At 40.7% G+C, this 19679-nt stretch overlaps 1 protein-coding gene across 1 annotated transcript in view; it reads left to right on the top strand.

Annotated features, from left to right (window-relative positions):
* The window catches only part of exoc5 (exocyst complex component 5), a 102804-nt gene extending 97262 nt beyond the window's left edge, over positions 1–5542 (top strand). Inside the window, exons 17-18 of the mRNA XM_086003254.1 lie at positions 1253–1468; positions 4123–5542. Coding sequence (XP_085859380.1) covers positions 1253–1468; positions 4123–4311 — 405 coding nt within the window. The 3' untranslated portion in view covers positions 4312–5542. The remainder of the gene's footprint in view (positions 1–1252; positions 1469–4122) is intronic.
* The last annotated feature ends 14137 nt before the right edge of the window (positions 5543–19679 follow it).

Raw genomic sequence — 19679 nt, 5'->3', positions numbered from 1 at the left:
CACTACTATAGGATGGTTGGACGAGTTTAATGTGGCAAGCGCAAAACCCATAAGATTAGCCCAACTGGCTTCCCTCTAGAGGGAAAAAAGGAAAGTAGTGGCTTCGTCACGATCATGGCCCACTGTAGTATAGGATGGTTGGAGGAGTTTAATGTGGCAAGCTATAGTTGGCTTGTAGAGTTAGGACATTGCCTTCATTTCTGCCATTGGAGTCCGAATGCAATCTAGGTAGGTGGCATGAAACCTCCTGGGTGAAAAGTTGGGACGGGCTGCATTTTCTATACCATTAATTTCTTTGGGGATTTTCCTGATCGTCCGGCATAACTTTGGCAGATCATCTGCAGAAACCTTGGGTTTTTAAATGCCAGGCCCTAATGTGCTTAGTTTGAGCTACCTGATTTTTACCACACAAGATTCTGTGGCATTACTGTAATTGAACATATCTTCCATGATCGTGATGAAGCCACTACTTTCCTTTTTCCCCTAGAGGGAAGCCAGTTGGGCTAATCTTATAAGTCATCACTTGCTCACAGTTTAAACTCTAATCTGGAAATTGGGCGACATTTGCAAAATGCACAAATTTCGTACTGGGCTAGTTTAACATATTACACAATGAACTTTTTACGCTGAGGGTCTCATACATTTGTGTATAAAATAAAATTCTTGGCAAATACACAAGCTGGGATAATAGATTGACATGTCAAGTTTTGGTCTAGAGTATAGTAATGATAACAGCATATACCTCAGAGGCAGTATTTTATGCAGTGATCCTTAGACAGAAATGGCAATGTTTTGCCAGGGTCTGCATTCATTTTGTTGCCTACATAGGAGTAGCTGCTTTAGGAACACAAAGTTCTAATCTCAGCAGGAGTCTGATTGCAAAGCTGCTCCCCGAGTCTTTGTAAATTTGGGATGTATGTTTCGTATACGAATGTTGTGTGCTTACCCTCTCATGTTTGAAAACTAAATATAGATGTACATAAATTTGGGTTTAAAAATTAAAGCTTGATTTGGTGCATAAATTATATTTTGGAGGGCTACAGGTTAAAAAAAAAAGTTCATACAACAAGTTAAATGTTTATTTGTTATTATTTACCAACTTTGAAACCATTACAAATAGTTTGTAATGTTTTGTCACCATATAGTTTTGAAGCAATTATGGTTAGTATAGAATGTAATGTACTATTTTTATTAAATAGAATACAATAGCAAACTGTATTAATGTCACACTTTCTATGACCTTTTTGGGTAGGCTTGCGTCAAAGTCTGTGGCTATGTTAGAAAGCAAGTAGAAAAAAATCGAAATTCGATGGATGGGAAGAATGTGGATACTGTTCTGACAGAATTTGGAGTTCGCTTCCATCGTCTAATTCATGAACATCTTCAGCAGTATACGTACAGTTCAATGGGTGGCATGCTAGCTATCTGTGATGTAGCTGAATATCGGAAGTGTGCCAAAGAATTTAAGGTGTTGTATACACTCAATATTAACCTATTGACTTTTTGTGGCTTTGCACTGCTTTTTTGCTGATTATGTAATATTTTCTTATCTCTTTGAATACGAGTTCAAAATAAATGATTAGGTTGCATATGATACCATAACTATTGTGACTGGAGGTTTTTTTTAAAAAAGTTTTCTTAAATGTATCCATTCTTTTCGATTTAATTTTGACATAATCCCCCAAAAATGCAAATTCAGTAGACAAGCTGCCTCAATAGTAAACACTGCTTTAACCATCTGAGTGTTTTGGAAAGCCTTAACGTTCTTATATTAATTCATAAAGATGTCTGTTCTATTAATTGTACAGGAATTTTCATGCTGTATAATTTTGTAGTTAATTTCATCTTATTGTCTTTTACTGAGTAATGTTACATTGTAAAGGCCCTTTTTAATTTGTCAGGAGTAACAATGTAGTTAGAGTAAAAACATTATCACCTAAAATTTTGGTTTACCCTTAAAGCCTTTAATCTAAACACCTGTTTGCTTGCATTTTAGAAATTATAGAAAATCATTTAAGTAGAGTAGTTAAATGCAACCATGCAGACATATTCAGCAAATCCACATTCAGAATTGAGGATCATGCAGGCATTTCCCATTTTCAGCAAATTAATTGATGCATCTCTGTGCTTGTATCACCAGATGGTCTTGCATTTCAGTCTAATGCTGGAGACTTACTAAGAACAAATAATTATATATGGAAATTTGAATTATTGGATCAAAAGAATTTAAATGCTTTATTTAGTTCTAATTATGGTACGTTTGTATCCATTGTAATACAGCAGAGGAAAATGAAACCCTGTGTAGCAATGGAAGTATAGATTTGCTGAAAAGCTAATGGCTGATTTATTCTAAGGTTACAAACTTCTGCTTGATATGTAACTTATTCAAATAAAATAGCAGAAAATGCTGGATGTACTCACTAGGTCAGTCAGCATCTGTGGAGAGAATAAACAAGTTAACATTTAAGGTGCAACTCTTTCACAGAACTGCCCACAACAACTTGCATTTATATAGTGCATTTAATGTAGTAAAACATCCCAAGGCTCTTTACAGGAGCGTTATCAAACAAAATTTGACTGAGCTACATGAGATATTAGGACTGATGTGGTTTTAAGGAGCGTCTTAAAGGATGAGCGAGAGAGAGGCGGCGAGGCTTAGGGAGAGAATTCGAGTTTAGGGCCGAGGCAGCTGAAGGCATGGCCGCCAATAGTGGAGCAATTAAAATCGGATACGCAAGAGGCCAGAATTGGAGGAGCACCGAGATCTTGGAGGGTTGTAGGACTGGAAGAGGTTACAGAGATCGGGAGGGGTGAGGCCATGTAGGGATTTGAAAACAAGGATGAGAATTTTAAAATTGAGGTGTTGCTGAACCTGATGATGGGTGTACAGCTGAAACGTTAACTTGTCTGTTCTCTCAATGGATGCTGACTGACCCGCTCAGTGCTTCCACCATTTTCTGTTTTTGGTTGATTTTCCGCATTTGCAGTTTTTTTGGTCTTTTATTCAACTAAAACAGCATTTTGTTCACATTTATTGTAAACCCATTTGTATCCTATTTTGCTTGTCATGAAATTCCAAAATAGCAAACTTTGACTTTTTTCATTAATTTGGCTTTATTTCATAAACACTTAAACTTGCCATAAATAACCTGACTTTCAATATATAAAACCACCTAGGCCTAACACCTTGGCCTGAATTGTACTGTCATTGTCCTCATGACTATGTTACTATGTGAGAGCTTTCACCACTAAGTTAATTCTGTTATCCCTCCACACCTGATTTGTAGCATTTCTATAACTTTTTTCTGTTCTTTTGCCTCCAAAAAAGGCATTTTATTTCAATTCAGTTTCTATTTTGTTTCTTTAAGCCTACTTAATATTGTGTCATAACAACTTGACTACTGAAGTACTTTAAAATTGATTTTTTGTCAATTTTGTATATCTTAACAAGCCAGCTTTTCAAAAATGATACATCAACACTTCAGATATCACACTTTGTTATAACTGAAACTGAGCAGGGCATTTCCGTATCTGGCTTCCTGATCAAACAATTAAACTGTGATTTTGATAATATTTATTTAATAAGAATTAGACTTTTAAAAAAAAAAAGTGAATCCCAGTCTGACCTGTAATCTATTCAAGCATTAATTTGAAGAATGCTGTGCAATTACACCTATCAGTTCATTAGCAGAATAATACATGGTGTTAAATGGTATAATGCTCTTGCCTTTTTAAAAAAAAAGCATATCCTCTGATTTACCATGACAGCTTCATGAGATATCCACTACTATATTCATCTGTAATTAAATAAACCTGCATGTAGTGCACACCACAGATTTTCTCTTGCACTCTTCTGTCACTGTTTCTCAGTCACACTTAATCATCAACTAATTTTGAAAAGTTTATATTTCCCAGCAAATGGTTCTAGATAGTGGGTATTTTTTGGATAAAAAACAAGTTTCCTGCCAAAACTATTCCTCCTATTTGGTACATGCCTTCTGCGTTCTTCAGGTTACAAACGTTCCCCCCCCCCCCCCCCCCCCCCCCAAAAGGTGCAATTTGCTCTCTCTAGAATTACTGCAACTCCTGCTTTAGTTGAACATTTTATGCCTTTCCTTACAGATTCCCTTGGTGTTGCAACTTTTTGACACGCTACATGCACTCTGTAATCTTCTGGTAGTAGCACCTGACAACCTTAAGCAGGTCTGTTCTGGAGAGCAACTGACTAATCTTGACAAGAACATCCTTCATGCCTTTGTGCAGTTACGGTCCGACTACAGATCAGCACGTCTTGGTCGTCACTTCAGCTGAAATCCTTGATTTTTGAAATCGGAATATAGTGTCAGAGCTTGATGTTCTGGACTTTTCGGGCTTAGGCTGTTTGGAACTTTGGAAGCTTTAAATACGGGGCATTCCAACCCTTGTTACATAGCCATTTACAAATATAATTGATGGGATATTTGTGACTTCACTAAAAGGCAGCCATTATTGAACTGGGTTTCATTGAAAAACAGAGGCTGAGTTAATCCAAGCTAAATGCAAGTAATATTTTTGCACAATTTATGCTCTAACAATAAATTATCTGGAGCTGAACCTATCAGAAGCTACTAACAACTCAAGTTTTGCATATGTTACAAAATTCATGTTCATAATTAAATACAATCAGGGAGGTTGTTGAAGCACTGAATATTAAGTTTAAAACTCAGTTCTATAAACACTTATTTGAAGAAAATGTACAGTGTTTTATCCAGGTATAATGGATTCACTTCCTCTTGCTGTACACAGATGTAACACTATATTAATAGGAGTATATTTGTTTATACAGGTCTTTGATTAAACAGCTACAGCAGGTGCCTCTGCATATGGAACGTAGTTATTGCTTCATGGGATATTTTGTTGGTCTAAAAATGGGGTGTTGAGGATGCTATGCAGCACAGTTATGCCGTTTGTATGTAAGTTAACTTAGCAATTTTAGTATTAATGAGCTACTGCAGGTAGTGCTCTAGTAAATCACATATTACCTTTGCCATCTCTGGTGTTGAGGTTACTGTTCTCCATTGTGGCAATAACATAAAACTGCTAAAGGAGAAAGAAGAACTGAGCATTCTGAAAGTCATTGCACTTGTAAGTTATGGGAGGGAATGCTTTTGTTTCTCAAAGTTAGTGAGTTTTAATCTTCTTTGCCATTAAAAATAAAGACCAGTAATTTCAACAAAACTCGATTTATTTTGTAGATCATTTAAATGTTCTCTGAACAAATTTTGATCATCTGTGTGACTGGCAGTGCTACAAACAGAATTGGTCGATAATTTTTACATTTTGTACTGTTCCTTTTTGACATTCTATAATGAACTTGCATTCTTCCTGAAGAGTTGTATTAGCTGTAATTATTTGCTGTGCATGCATGCTGTGCAGTATTTCTTTGAGTATAAAGAGTAAAAGGTTGGAAACGACAAGTGGTGGAAAAACTGCAGAATTCTTCCACCGATGGTAAAATTGTAAACACGCTTCCTCATCATTAAACTGCAAATACCCCGGTGTACACAGTAGTGAAGCATTTCTCTTTATTTCTGTGCTGTTGTCAATAACCCCAGATACTGTGTTGTGTATATGGGGAAAGAGATGTTGAGGTTTGAATATTCTTGAGTGATCGGCACAAAAGATTTTAAAATCTGAAACACTCTTTGCCATATGATTTGGCAAACAGTCATGACTTATCGTAACATAACTCGTAAACCTCCTTCCATGGCTAAAGATCGAGGGGGGGAAAAATTCGCTCGCGACCATTTTGGGTTGCTAACATTTAGCGCCTGGCGAAAAATAGCACTGGCGATTGGTAAATTCAGTTATAGCGCTTCGAGAGAGGTGGAGCGTTAATTCAAGCACTCCACTTCCTTCTTAGAGCGCTAACCCTGAATATCAAGGTGGTGCATTCTACAGCGCTATGCACTGGGCCACGTAGCGCTGCCGTACGGAAGGGCTCTTCCCCTTATTAAGGGCCCAAGCCCACAACTCTGCGGGGCCCTACCTGGACCACCAGGGAGCAGGGTGCCGTGCCAGCAGCCCAGCACACGAAGAGTGCCGGGTTGCCAGATCACGGCACAGACCGTGTTCAAAGAAGCAGCAGGTCGTGACGAGTAAGTCGGACGCCTTTTTTTTTTTTTCCCCCGCCCGCCACATTCCCTTATCGCCCCACGAGCCTCCTGCCGCTCCGTTCCCGCCCCCTGAATCAGTCGCGGTCTTCGCCCGGCGCAGATTCAGGGGGCGCGAGCCAATTTTGCAGGCAGGGCAAAAACGGAGCGCTGCTGGTGATGACGTCGTCGCCTACGGAGTAGGGCGCGACTGGTTGCCGCTGCTGCAAAACTCCCGCTGAACTTAGCGGGAGTCGCTAGTGACATCTCACCTGAGCTAAAAGTAGTTTTCACCCCCCGGGGGCACTAACGAGGTTTCTGGTATTAGCTAAGCATTTTTGAAACTACTTTATTGAATACCATATGTTTGATTTCCCCCATATTAGACTTCCTTTGCAGGCTATTTAGCAACAGGTATCTTGCAGCTAGTGGGAACAATGCAATGCAGGCTGGAAACTTATCCCCATTACCATCTAGGACTCTCTGGGTCATGTAGTAGTTCTAGCAATACAGTCTACTCTTAACTCAAAGTTGTTGAATCTGAATTGAAATTACCTCTGTTGTCTAATTAAAATGGCTTAATTTGGACTACTAGTTAAGTCAATGTTTTCCAAACAGAAAGACGTGGATTAACAGGAGTACACTATAGAATGGTGGACTTCCATTCAAGGTTTGAATGTAGGTTAAACTAAGCTGATCTCAAAGAACCTGTAGCTAAAGCTGTGTGCTGGCACCAAGGGTCAGATAGCTTTAGGCAATGAGGTGTGAAAACCCCAGATAAACTTATATAACATGATCTTCAATGCGCAGACAAAATGAGAAACACAGTGATGCATGCAAGTATGTATTTAATAATAAATAACAATGAAGCAAGTCAACACTTGCAGTCGCATCTCTGTGTTTCTCTTTTTCCTGTCTCTTCCCCCAGCCCCTCGGCCATCTGGATTTTGCCTTATATACCCAACTTCCCCTTACCTTTCCTGAGGGGCGGTAGGAGCCCCAAGTCCACTTTCTTACAGCTCAACCCCCCTGGGCTTGTTACCAAAGTAAACATATATTGTGGTCTTTCTGTTGGAAACTGATACATTGGTGTTCAATCCACCAATTTACCTTTGGGGATAAATAATGAGTAGAACTTTGAAGAGCAGGGAGATGGGTTCCTCTTGGATCATCATTAGTGTCATTTTGTGAAGCATTTGCTGCAGTATCTGATTCAACAATTCAAGGGCTTTTGAGAAAGAAAGCCTGGAAATCATTATTGTCTGTATTCAGCTCACTTAATCAGGGTCCTCCTTGCCCCTGTGCAGACTAAAAGTCATTTAGCACTGAAGTTTTTATTAGGTTTTGGTCAGCATCAGAATTGTTGAATAATTTAATATCCTTTGATAAAGAACTGAAAAATCTTGTCTCTAATCAAGTATGTCAAGAGTAGAGCGTAAATCTATGGCCCATCAAACTTTGGGCTGAACTTGGACAGTTTTATATTTTTTTAAATATAGGTTTGTAGTGTGTGAATTAACTCTGGTGGTAGATTGTTGTACAAATGGCTTGTTTTCAGTTTTTGAAACAAATATCTTTTGCCTCACTTCATTCTTGCCTACATAACAGTCACTGTTAGTCAAAATAATTGATTGTATGTTGAGTGTTTTAGGGATTTAAGTGGTGCAATAAGGTACTATACAAATGTAAGTCTGTCTTTCGCACCTAGTATTTACTAGTCAGAGAGATTCCATCACTTGGGGTGAATGTGACCAATAATGGTGGTAGCTTTAGTGGAGCTGCTTCTGACTTTCTTGTGTATTGTGCCATAAATTGTTTTCCCTAGTGCATGCCACTAAAGGAGGTAGGATGTTTATTGCATACTCGAGCTATCAAGAAAGCACCAGAAGGCTTAAGAGAAGAATTTTATGCCTACTTTCTTTCTGCCCTCTTAACATCACCTCCGGAGCCCCACAAATATCCATGCAGCCCTTTGGCGACATCCTCTTCAAATAGGGGGTCAACTTCCACATGTACACTGACAACACTTGGCTCTACCTCCCAACCATCTCGCTGCTGTCGAGCTGTAATTTCCACTGAATACACATTGGGAAGACCAAAGCCATTGTCTTTGGCCCCCGCTGCAGGATCTGTACCCTTGACAACTTGACCACTTTCTCAAGCTGAACAAGACTGTAGCTGTGGCATCCTATTTGACCCTGAGCTGAGCTACCAACCCCATATCCTCTCCATCACAAGACCACCTGCTGCCATCTCCAGAACCTTGTGCACCGTTGCCCTATCAACACATCTGATGCTGAAACCCTCTTCCACACCTGCCATCTGAGACTTGACTATTCTAATGTTCTCCCGGCCAGCCTGCTAGCCTCCACCCTCTAAACTTTAGTTCATCCAAAACTCTGCTGCCTTTTTTCTATCCCACATGAAGACCTGCTTGCCCAGCACTCCTTTCCTCGCTGATTTACCATGGCTCCCTTTTATGGCCTCACCCAGCCTTATATCCGCTCCTCCCCCGAACACACTTCCTTTAATTCTGGCCTCTTGTGCATTCCCCCATTGTTCCACTATTTGTGCCCATGCCTTAAGCTATTCCTAGGCCCCACACACTGGAATTCCCTCCCTAAGCAACATATTCTGATCCTTTAAGACCATCTATAAAACCCACCTCTTTCACCAAGCTCCTTTGGTTCAGCATCCATTTTTTTTGGTTATACCGCTTGTGAATCGCTTTGGAATGTTTTTCTATGTTAAGGTTGATAAATAAATGCAAGTTATTACTTCACTTTATTCAGAAGAGCAAGTGGGCTTAGGTCAGTTTTATTTGTTCCAAAATTTGATTCAGGACCCACAATTATGCAGGAAGTCAGCTCCAAAAATGGAACTGTGACTGTGAACCTCACATGTCTGTTATAAGGGGGGCCTATATTTAAGATCATTACCAAAATAACAGAGGGAGATTAGGAATTTGTTTTATGCAGAGGGTTGTTAGGACATGGAATGCCCTGCCAGAAGCAGTAATGGAAGCCAAATCCATAATCGCTTTTGAAAGGGAAGTGGATAAATACATTTAAAAGTTTCTGGGGATAAGAGAAAAGTAATGGGACGAAGGGGATAATTTCTTCTGTGCTGCAAACTTCCACCTATACTTGATGTGCTCCCAGAAAATGTCTACAGTTTTAAGTGATAAACAACTGTTCAAAATACAAGGTGTTACATTTCTACTTGTCCACTATGCTCCGTCTTCAGCAATATTTGTAATGGCGCCACCTCAAAGGGTTACACATTTACGTTCCTCATTAGCTAATCCAGCTATGCTTTAGAGAATTGGATTGTAGGGTAATTGCCTAACTTGCACAGCTCTGTCCAGTTGGATCTCCCTAATCTGGAGAATTCACAATGGATTCTGTCATTGAAAGGCTCCTGCAATGGAGTGGAAGAGATTTGCCTATGATGCCTCAGTTAAAAATTTCTGAATTAGTTCATATCCTGCTTGATGGGAGATAGAAGTTGGTCTCCATTGCAATGTGATGGCTATTTGTGCCCTTTACTTCCTGCCAATAGAGGATAACTAGGGCAGTTACTGTCTGATCTTTTAAGTTTACATAGCACATCAGAGCTGCTGCCGTTTTTGACTTGAGACCTAAACCTGACACTCCGTAAGCTCTTGTATCCTTTTTGAGTCTATGTTTGCTTTTGATCTAAAACTGGCACCCTGGAAGATTTGTTCTGTGCTGCCTTTGTTTCAGCCACGTAAATCTGTGTTCCATGATTTTGTGGTTGAACAACTCTAACTCCTAAGGCATGAAGATAACAATGGCTTGCGTTCTCATCCAAAATTCCTGCCCAAGTTGTGTTGGAATTTCATTTGACTTGGGGATTACAGTCACTTCTTTAAATGCAGCACCTCACCCATGTGAGAAGATGCTATGTCTTTTTTACTAAAGCTTTGGACATCCTGACTTCCAAACTATGCCCAGCACACTTGCTGGCCAACTATATCTGCACTTATTTTTCAGGACATAAAACTTCCTTCGCTCAGTCCTGCTTATTAGAATATGAGATTTTATTTGGGCCAGTCGAGAACAGTCAGGAAGGAAGACTTGCATTTATATACGCGTTTCACGACCACCAGACGTTCCAAATTGGTTGTAAAGCGCTTAAGTATTTTTGAAGCATAGTCACTGTTGTAATGTAGGAAACGCGGCAGCCAATTTGCACACAACAAACTCCCACAAACAGCAATGTGATAATGACCAGGTAATCATTTTTTTTGTGGTGTTGATTGAGGGTAAAATAATTGGCTAGGACACGCTAATAAGCGGGGCTGAGCGAAGGAAGTTTTATGCCCTGAAAAATAAGTAGATATAGTTGACCAGCAAGTGTGCTGGGCATAGTTTGAATTCAGGGTGTCCAAAGCTTTATTATATAATATCTCTAAATAGTTTATTACCCTGAGTAATGGCACACTTATATGACAGTATTTCTTTGAAATTGCTGGTAAAGAAGATTTGACAGAACTTTGCTTAATTTTGCCTTGGTATTTAAATATTATCTTTCGTCCCTATCCTGGAAGGAATAAAGTATGCAGATTGCAATAGACTGCACTTCTCACTCTGGGACTATATCATCTTTTGTCCTCGCCTCTGCTTACTGTTAAATTTTTAAATTTAAAATCTATACCTTTAGTCTGCTGTATTGTTGGAGAGGTGGTTCCACTCTACCATTTGATCCCAAAGAAAAGGGAATATGGACTATCTTATTAAATTAGTTTTATATTAGGATGCCCATCCTAGTCAAAGAAAGTGAAGATGGCCACCTGAGCGTACACCTTCTGTCACGTGAGTATGGACAATTGTTTAGTCAATATGGTGCACTGCAAAACCAAATAGCTATTTCTACAAATCAAACTAACTGAGCCAGTTGATAGTTTTAACCATGTGCCTCTCATCTGACCGCCTTATTGATCACTAACAAAACTCATTCACCTTATTTAAAAAAAAAAAATTAAAAAAAACACCAAGTGGAGCGGCGGGCAATCCTAGACTTTAGAATTTGTTACTGGCCATTTAGTCAGGAGCTCAATTTGTTAAATGTACTGCAGTAGGGGCAAATGTTATTTATCAAATTTGATAGACCTCTAGTGACCATAAGACTATTGCATTAGATTTGCCATATTACTGAGGGAAATCTTGATAACTGCACATACTGCCCCTAGCTTTGGTGTGTGTTCTGTTAACTAATGTTTAGGTGAATTTGGTGAATGCATAATGTGCAGAATACTGACTTTTTATTGAATTTCTCTTTTAGGGTACAGTAATTCTCATTCAGTTTGCTTTTGGACTGAGGTATGTCGGATGCCTGCTGGGACTCTGGCTTGGCTCAGCTCAACACTGAAAATATCTGAATTGCCCACTTTTCACATTAGTGAAGAATTTGAGCTACCAAAAAATGGAGAGACTTTTGCTTTCATTCTGTCTTTTTTTTCTTTTTGGGTAAAATTGGAGGGATCATCAATTTTGTGCAGTATTTCCAGTTCTTAAAGGAATAATTCATTTTGTGTATACAAATGATTCCTACTCAATCAAGGTGGCTTACTTGCATGAGATCGGTTTTGTAATATGCACAACACAATTTTTGTGTACTTTATATATTAAAAAACCCAAGCTGGTTACTTATGAAATAAATTTACACATTTTAATGCTGCCAAAAATTGAAAGCACAGATAAAGTTAACATTACTCAAGAATTAGCTATCGAGATTAATATTGTTTGATATGAATACATGCATCAGTATACAGAGCCCTGAAGTTGATCACGAAGGAATTAAGAACATCAAATGATGCTCACTCAGTTTTCCAAACATCTTCCACGGCCAATACTGTAATTTCACTTCATACCTGTAGATGGCGGGCTTTGATAACTACAGTCAGTTTCTTAGCACATTTTTAAACAAAAATAAGTTCTTAATTGAAATTTCTCTTTGAAATCTCTGCTAATGTTTAATCCAAAAATTGTCTCAATGGGTGAATAGCTGTTGTTGAGTGGATTGTTTTTAACTACTATAGCAGGTGTACTGTTAGTTGGCTTTTGAGCATTTAAAATGTAAAATTTTAACTGTTGATCTCAAACCCAAGATATATCTGCTACCAGTTATTTTAGAATTGGCTGTAGCCTTTGTTATTTTAAGCATGTGGAAACAAGAAATTGAAGTGAAATAGGACATTCTCTGATATGTCTAAACTTCTTGTAATTAGAACTTCAATGTGAAATGTAAAATTTAATAGTTGTCGCAGTTGTTAAAGAAGGACCCAGTAAGCATTTTCTAAAATGGTGTGCATGTATCTGAATTAATGTTTAAATAAATTGTTTAATGAAAGGAATTTTAGACTATGAATATATTTAGATTTCATTGACAATCGGACAATACAGGAAGTGTTAGAAAAAAATGTACCTCATTTAAATACATCTAAATCTCAGCAGATACTTAGTATCAGTTTGGCATGGTCTATATTCCATTTTTTGGTGCCTGGGTGTCAATTCCACAATTCTATAATATATTCAAAATACTGACATTCCTTGATTGTCCCCTCCAGTTTAATTTTAAATAGCTACTGTACTTTGTAATAATTTGCTATACATAATTATACATTGATTTTCTAAATGAAAGTTGGATCATATGCCACATTATTATCTAAATGTTCTATGTAGACTTTAATAACTGATATCAAAAAAAATCTAAATAGGTTTCATTATTCCACAATCAAACTATTCAATCTTAAAGCAGATTTTTCTGACATCTACTTCTTGGCCTTTAGGTGTTCCATTTTTTTTTTGGTAAATTCCTGATGTAATGTTATCTAATTAAAGAACTCTAGTGACTGTCAGTTGAATTTTTTTATTACCTCATTAATCATAAGTGAACTTTCACGGTGAGCGTTGGGGGGCTATTCGACTGGGAGAAGCAAAGGAAGATACAGGGATATGGGGAGAGAACCGGGCAGTGGAATTAATTTTGGATTCTTTACTCTAACAAAGAACCTGCACAGACAAGATGACTAAATGGTTACCTTCTGTGCTATAAATTTAGGCCTGGATTTTGCGGTAAGGATAACGGGGCTATCAGCGCTCACCATTATTATGGAGTAAATCGGACAGCAACTTCCGGCGTCCCCAAACACGTAGTTAAACGCAGAAATCCGGAAGTTGCTGTCCGACTTGCCCTGCTCCTCCACAAGCTTCGCTGCACTGGTACCTTGCCGAGAGACTCTGCATTAAAACTCACAAAGATCGTGATGTTGCTGCACTTATGCACTAGATACCCACTAAACATGCCAGAAAAGGTTGGGGCTCATGTAAGTGAATTTTTAACTGTGTGATAAGCCTTAGTTACTGCCAAACAACCTCTCTAGCACTGAAAATTTACTTTTATAGGTGTGGAGTCTCTTTCCTTCAGATTTTAATTATTGTTGGTGATTTAAACCAAATTAAAAATGTGTTTTTACTTTTTCTGTCTTTTATTTCTCTCAATTCCATCTTTCTTTCCCTCTTTATTTCACTCTCTATGATTTTAGATTGAATTAAGTATTCTAATATATACTTCCTTGTTTAGACTCTGTGACCTGGATATGAACGGGGTGGGTTGCATGGGGGGGGGGGGTGGAGTTTCAGGCGGGGAAGCGTACGTCTTTTGTACTTGATAAGTTCCCCACCTGGAAGTCTGCCTGATTTACAGGCTTGGCTTCCAGTTGGGTGGGGAGGACTCCTGAGCAGGTAGGTCCAATCCACAACCTTTGTTTGGGGGGGGGGGGGTGGCGGGCATCAGATCCTGGGGGGGGTGGGTGGAGGGGTTCAAGCCCTGGCCCCAGGGGTGTCCAATCCCGGGCATCTTTGCATGGGGGTTCCTGATGGGAAGTGGGAGCTTTGGGGGCAGGGAGGAAGCACTCCTGCTCCTCCTGGCTCTGAGTGCTACAAAGGCACATACCTTTTCCCTGACGCTGTCCTCGCCTCCCTTCAGCTGTCAGGTTTCCTGAGGCCTGGGAAACCTGGCCGGCCACTCTCAAAACCTGCAGAGCAGGTTAAATCGCAAGCTGCCAGCCTCATTAAAATATTTGAATTGCGACCCCCCCCCAACCCCGGCCTTGTCCCACCTCTGTTAAACCCAGAAGTGGCCAGGTTCAGGTCGGGTTTCAGATTTTTTAAATTTTAACATCTGACCCAACCCCAATCCACCCGTTTTTGGCTGTTAAAATTCAGCCTTGCGTGTCTGAGAGAATTCTTCAAACTGGTTGAGGAGACATGCTGTTGCTGGCCTTGTTCACATACGCCCAAGATCCCCTGTAGAGGGTGCCGCACTGAAGTGGATCTTTAATTATTGTAAGTTGCCACGCAAAAGCCCACGAAAAGTCTGGGTAGCTGTGAGCGTAATGAACTGTGAGCACTGTTCCTTCGCAGCTGACTGCAAAATCCGGGCGGTTGATAATTCTACAAGAAGGGGAGGGATATGACAGCCAGCAAACTTTACTAAACTTCTTTCTTGTTTGGTATTATTTTTCAATATATACAATTTCAAGGGCATTTGGAAGCCTTGTGAATTAATGTATTGTCCTTTTACTTTTTAGGACCCAGATTCAAATCTAGCAAGGGTATTGGGATGAAAGGCCATGAGGATACTTGGTGTGGGAAGTGCTCTTTTGGAGTGAGTTGTTAAGAAAGATTATGGCAGAGCAGAAGGAGCTTTATGTTCTTGCCCTCAGGAGCATTAGCGTTGATGCAGATAGCAAGTGTTGAAAAATATTTAGTTTATTGCCTTGACATCCCTCACCTTAATGGGCACAAAAATATTTCAACAAAAGGTAAACAAAAATGATTAAAAATTCATTTCTTGATCGTTTCCAACATAGACAGGATCTAGTTTCATTCATTCCCCAGGAGCTCTGTGAACACCAGTTTGAAAATACCAAAACTTATTTAGACATAACATTTTGGACTGTTTATAATTCCATTGTCTTCAATTGGGGCACAAAGCTATAAAAAAAAGCTTTAGCTTCATGATTGAAGGCTACTGCAAAAATTTAGAATAGTTAATTAAACAATCAAATCTATATTTTACCAGTGCCACTATTTACATCATCCTGGTTTCAGTGTAAACACCAATATTGATTTTAATAGGGTTACTGACTAGGTCTGCATTGGCATAAAAGCTTGGATTGTACTGCCTCAAATATTAGCTGACAATAATGGGCTTTACACCTTAATCAGAATCCGAGAAGGATCTCTGAAATCTCTGAAGGATAGTTCCAGAAACAAATGTGTTTTATGGCATAGTGCATGTATTTAAGCTGCATATATATTGCTGCCAAAATGCATATTCTAGAAAATGTATACTTTATATTCTCCAAATGGATATTTCTGGGTTTGAGAGAGTTGTGGTGTATTTTCACTTCAAAGTTATAACCTTACAATTGCATTGAAGTTCAGAATAGAAAAATGGCTGTAAGACCTGTAGATCAGGCCCTGGTCCAGGAGGAGGAAGATCATGGGCTGGATTTTGCTACGGGGGTGGGTTGGAGGTGGGAAACCCACATTCGGGCTTGTTGTCCCGCCTCCATGGAGATGTGGCCAACCCACTGGATTTTCCTCTGATTGACCTTGTTGAGCCCGCCCTGTGGGCTCAGCAGGCCAATTAAGGGCCACCCGGCAACAGGTGACGTCAGAGATTGACATTTCATCTGTCAAAAGCTTTTGGCAGATGAAATATCAGTGTTTAACAGCTGTTTGAAGCTGTCAAGCACTGAAAAACTGCTAATTCAGCCTCAGTCCTTTCTCAGGATAACTTTAAAATCATTTTGCTGCAGAAACCAAGAAGCTGATTTTTTTTTAAAAATCGGAGCTTCTGTGGTTCTTGCAGCCGACTCCCGACACCAGAATGCAGGACTCCTGTAAAGGTAAGTAAAAGTAAGTTAAACTTATTTAAACACTTTAAACACTTGCAAAACACTTACCTTTGCACTCCTGCACCCCTCACTCACCTGAACACTGGGCATCTCGACCCCTCCAAGACCTCAGACCCATGTCCCGCCTCTCAAACTTTTCATGGTTTGGAGCGGTCGGGAAGCCCACAAACCAGCAATAAAAATCGCGAATAGGCAAAAAACTACCTGTTAACAGGCAGTTTAATTGCCTTTAATCCCTTCCCGCCTCTGGGAGTCGGGTTCCAGCACTTGTCGGCAACCCGACTCCTATGAAATTGACATGGGGTCGGGAGCCCCGGATCTCCGATTTTTATCACCCGCACGCCTCCAACCCGACTCCAGGGGCTTAGGAAAATCCAGCCCCATGTTTCTCCACCAACCGCCCCCCCCCCCCCACCCGTGCCCCAAGCAGAAAGTCCTCCAGCAACATTTCCGTCGCCAGTAGGAAGCGGTGGCTGAGGAGGTCATTGTGATGAGATTAGCTCCCAGCACATGGCTGTAATGCTGGAAAAAGTTCAACAGCCTCCGCAGAGTTGACACGGTAAGAATCACTACTCCCAGCTCAACTACTTTCTCCTCACATCTGCAGCCCCACTACTCACAGTCCTCCCGCTTCCCTTAACTCCTTTAAACACTGCACCACACTTCATGTAACCTGCTTCTCCTACTCGCACACTCTGCACCTCCTATGCTCAGCACCGCTTCAACCCTCATTTCCCCACACCTCATATCTTGCACACAACATCTGCATTATTCTACCATAACAGACGCATTCCTAAAACAGCTCAAGGCTGTCGCTAACTATGAAATCTTCTTGAGGGTATGACTGAAGTACTGAATTAATACTTTGCATCTGTCTTCACAAAAGTAGAGGATGACGTTAATGTCAGAGTAGAGGAGGGTGGAGTAGAGATATTGGATAGGATATAAATAGATAGAAAGGAGGTGCTAAATAGGTTGGCATCACTGTCAACAAGTCAGATGGGATGCATCCTAGGTTGCTGAGGGAAGTTAGGATGGAGATAGCAGAAGCTCTGACCACAATCTTTCAAACCTCCTTGGATATTGGAGTGGTGCCAGAGGACTGGAGGATTGCAAATGTTACACCCCTGTTCAAAAAAGGGGAGAGGGATAAACCTGGTATCTACAAGCCACCAGTGATGAGAAAAATACTAGAAACAATTGTCGAGGACAAAATTAATTCTCACATGGAAAAGCATCAGTTAATAAGGGACAGCCAGCACAGATTGGTTAAAGGCAAATCTTGTCTAACTAACCCGATTGAGTTCTTTGAAGTAACAGAGAGGGTTGATGAAGGTGGTGTAGTAGATGTATATATGGACTTTCAAAAGGCATTTGATATAATACCTCATAATAGACTTATTTGGAAAAGAGAAGCACATGGTATTAAAGGGGTGGTGGTAACTTAGGTACGTAATTGGCTAAGGGATAGGAGACAGAGTAGTGGTGAACAGGTATTTTTCTGACTGGAGAAGTATGCAGTGGAGTCCCACAGGGGTCAGTATTAGGACCATTGCTTTTCTTGTATACAAATGACCTGGACTTGGGTACAGGGAGTACAATTTTGAAGTTTGTGGACGATACAAAGCTTGGTAAATAGTGAGCTTTGTAGTACAGGAAACTTTGTGTTATCCGGAGGTTATGCTCGAGCCACCGGCAAAAATCAGGAGCCGTTTCGTTAGGTTTTTTTTCTTTTCGTTGCTTTTTTCTCAACAGTCAAGCTCTGCAAGGTCTCGCTGAAGCTGTTGCTAAGCTACAGAGACGCTTGGACTGTTTAGAAGCTGTTGCTAAGCAACAGGGTTTGTTGCCAGATACGGAGCTCAAAATCTCCGTATGTTTCAACATTAGCGCTGGTTTGTCCGGCAGTTTTGAGGGAACGGCAACAGCTCAATCCCGTCGGTGCCAGATAGCACAAAGTTTCCTGTAGCAAACTTCAGGAGGTCACAGCCAGATTGGTGATGCAATTTAATGCGGATGTGTGAAGTGATTCATTTTAGGAAAAACAACATGGAGAGGCAGAAAAATTGAAATGATACTATCTTGAGGGGGGGTGCAAGAACAGAGGGGCCTTTGAAGATGGCAGGGAAATTGATAAGGTGGTTAAGAAAGCGTATGGGATACTTGGCTTTGTAAATAGGGGCATTGAATACAAGCCTCAGCTGGAGTATTGTATGCAATTCTGGGCACCACACATTTAGGAAGGATGTCAAGACCCTGGAGATGGTACAGAGGAGGTTTACCAGAATGATAGGGATGAGGGAGTTCAGTTATATGGAGAGATTGGAGAAGCTGGGATTGTTCTCCTTAGAGCAGAGGAGGTTAAGGGGAGACCTCAGAGGTATTCAAAATTATGAGGGGTTTTGATAGAGCAAGTAAGGAGAAACTATTTTCTTTGGCAGTGGTGACAGCTTCCATTACAGTTCCCACCAGAGGGGATATCCCTTGTTGCCATTGGCCTGCTTATGACCTGACAGCTTGGTTGAACTGAAGGTGGCAGAGGACTGGTGCAAGATGAATGAATCATCACTGCTGGCAAGAAACTAGGCATAGCCCGGCATGATGTACGATAGCAAAATACCGCAGATGCTGGAAATCCGAAAAAATAACACAAAATGCTGGAAAATCTCAGCAGGCCAGGCAATATCTGTGGAGAGAAAATAGAGTCAACGTTTCGGGTGAAAACCCTTTGTCAAGACTAAAGGAGCACAGGAAATGAGATAGATTAAGAGGCCAGGCTGGGAGAGAACAAAAGAGAAGAGACATTAAGAGGTATTCAAAACGAGACGAGATGGTGATAGGACTAGTGGAGACAAAAGACAGCTCTAGATTAGGTGTGAAATGCGCTGCCAGAATGGGAGACAGCTGCCATGTGGGAGAGAGAAAAAAAAAAAGAAGGGGGGTGGGGGGGAAAGGCCAAAACACAGGTGTGGATAAAAAATATAAGTAAAAATGTAATAGGGGCCGAGGTTATGATCTGAAATTGTTGAACTCGATATTGAGTCCGGAAGGCTGTAAAGTGCCTAATCGGAAGATGAGGTGCTGTTCCTCGGGTTTACGGTGAGCTTCCGTGGAACAATGCAAGAGGCTGAGGACGATGAGGTCCGAGTGGGAATGGGGCGGTGAATTAGTGACAGGTGACCGGAAGCTCGGGGTCACCCTTACGGATTGAATGGAGGTGTTCTGCAAAGCGGTCACCCAATCTGCGTTTCGTCTCCCCAATGTAGAGGAGACCACATCGTGAGCAGCGAATACAGTATACTAGATTGCAAGAAGTACAAGTAAATCACTATTTCACCTGGAAGGGGTGTTTGGGGCCCTGGACAGTGGGAAGGGGGGAGGTATAAGGGCAGGTGTTACATCTCCTGCGCTTGCACGGGAAGGTGCAAGGGGAAGGGGTGCTGGGGGTGATAGAGGAGTGGACTAGGGTGTCTCGGAGGGAGCGGTCCCTACGGAATGCTGAAAGGGGAGGGGAAGATGCATTTGGTGGTGGGATCACTTTGGAGATGGCGGCGGATGATCCATTGAATGTGGAGGCTGGTGGGGTGAAAGGTGAGGAC

This window comes from Somniosus microcephalus, chromosome 12 (genome assembly GCF_052327205.1).
Source record: "Somniosus microcephalus isolate GS21.2 chromosome 12, FLI_Smic_1.0, whole genome shotgun sequence".
In the NCBI taxonomy this organism is placed as follows: domain Eukaryota; kingdom Metazoa; phylum Chordata; class Chondrichthyes; order Squaliformes; family Somniosidae; genus Somniosus; species Somniosus microcephalus.
Note: the sequence above shows the minus strand (reverse complement) of the source record. Positions and strands in the feature narration are given on the sequence as shown.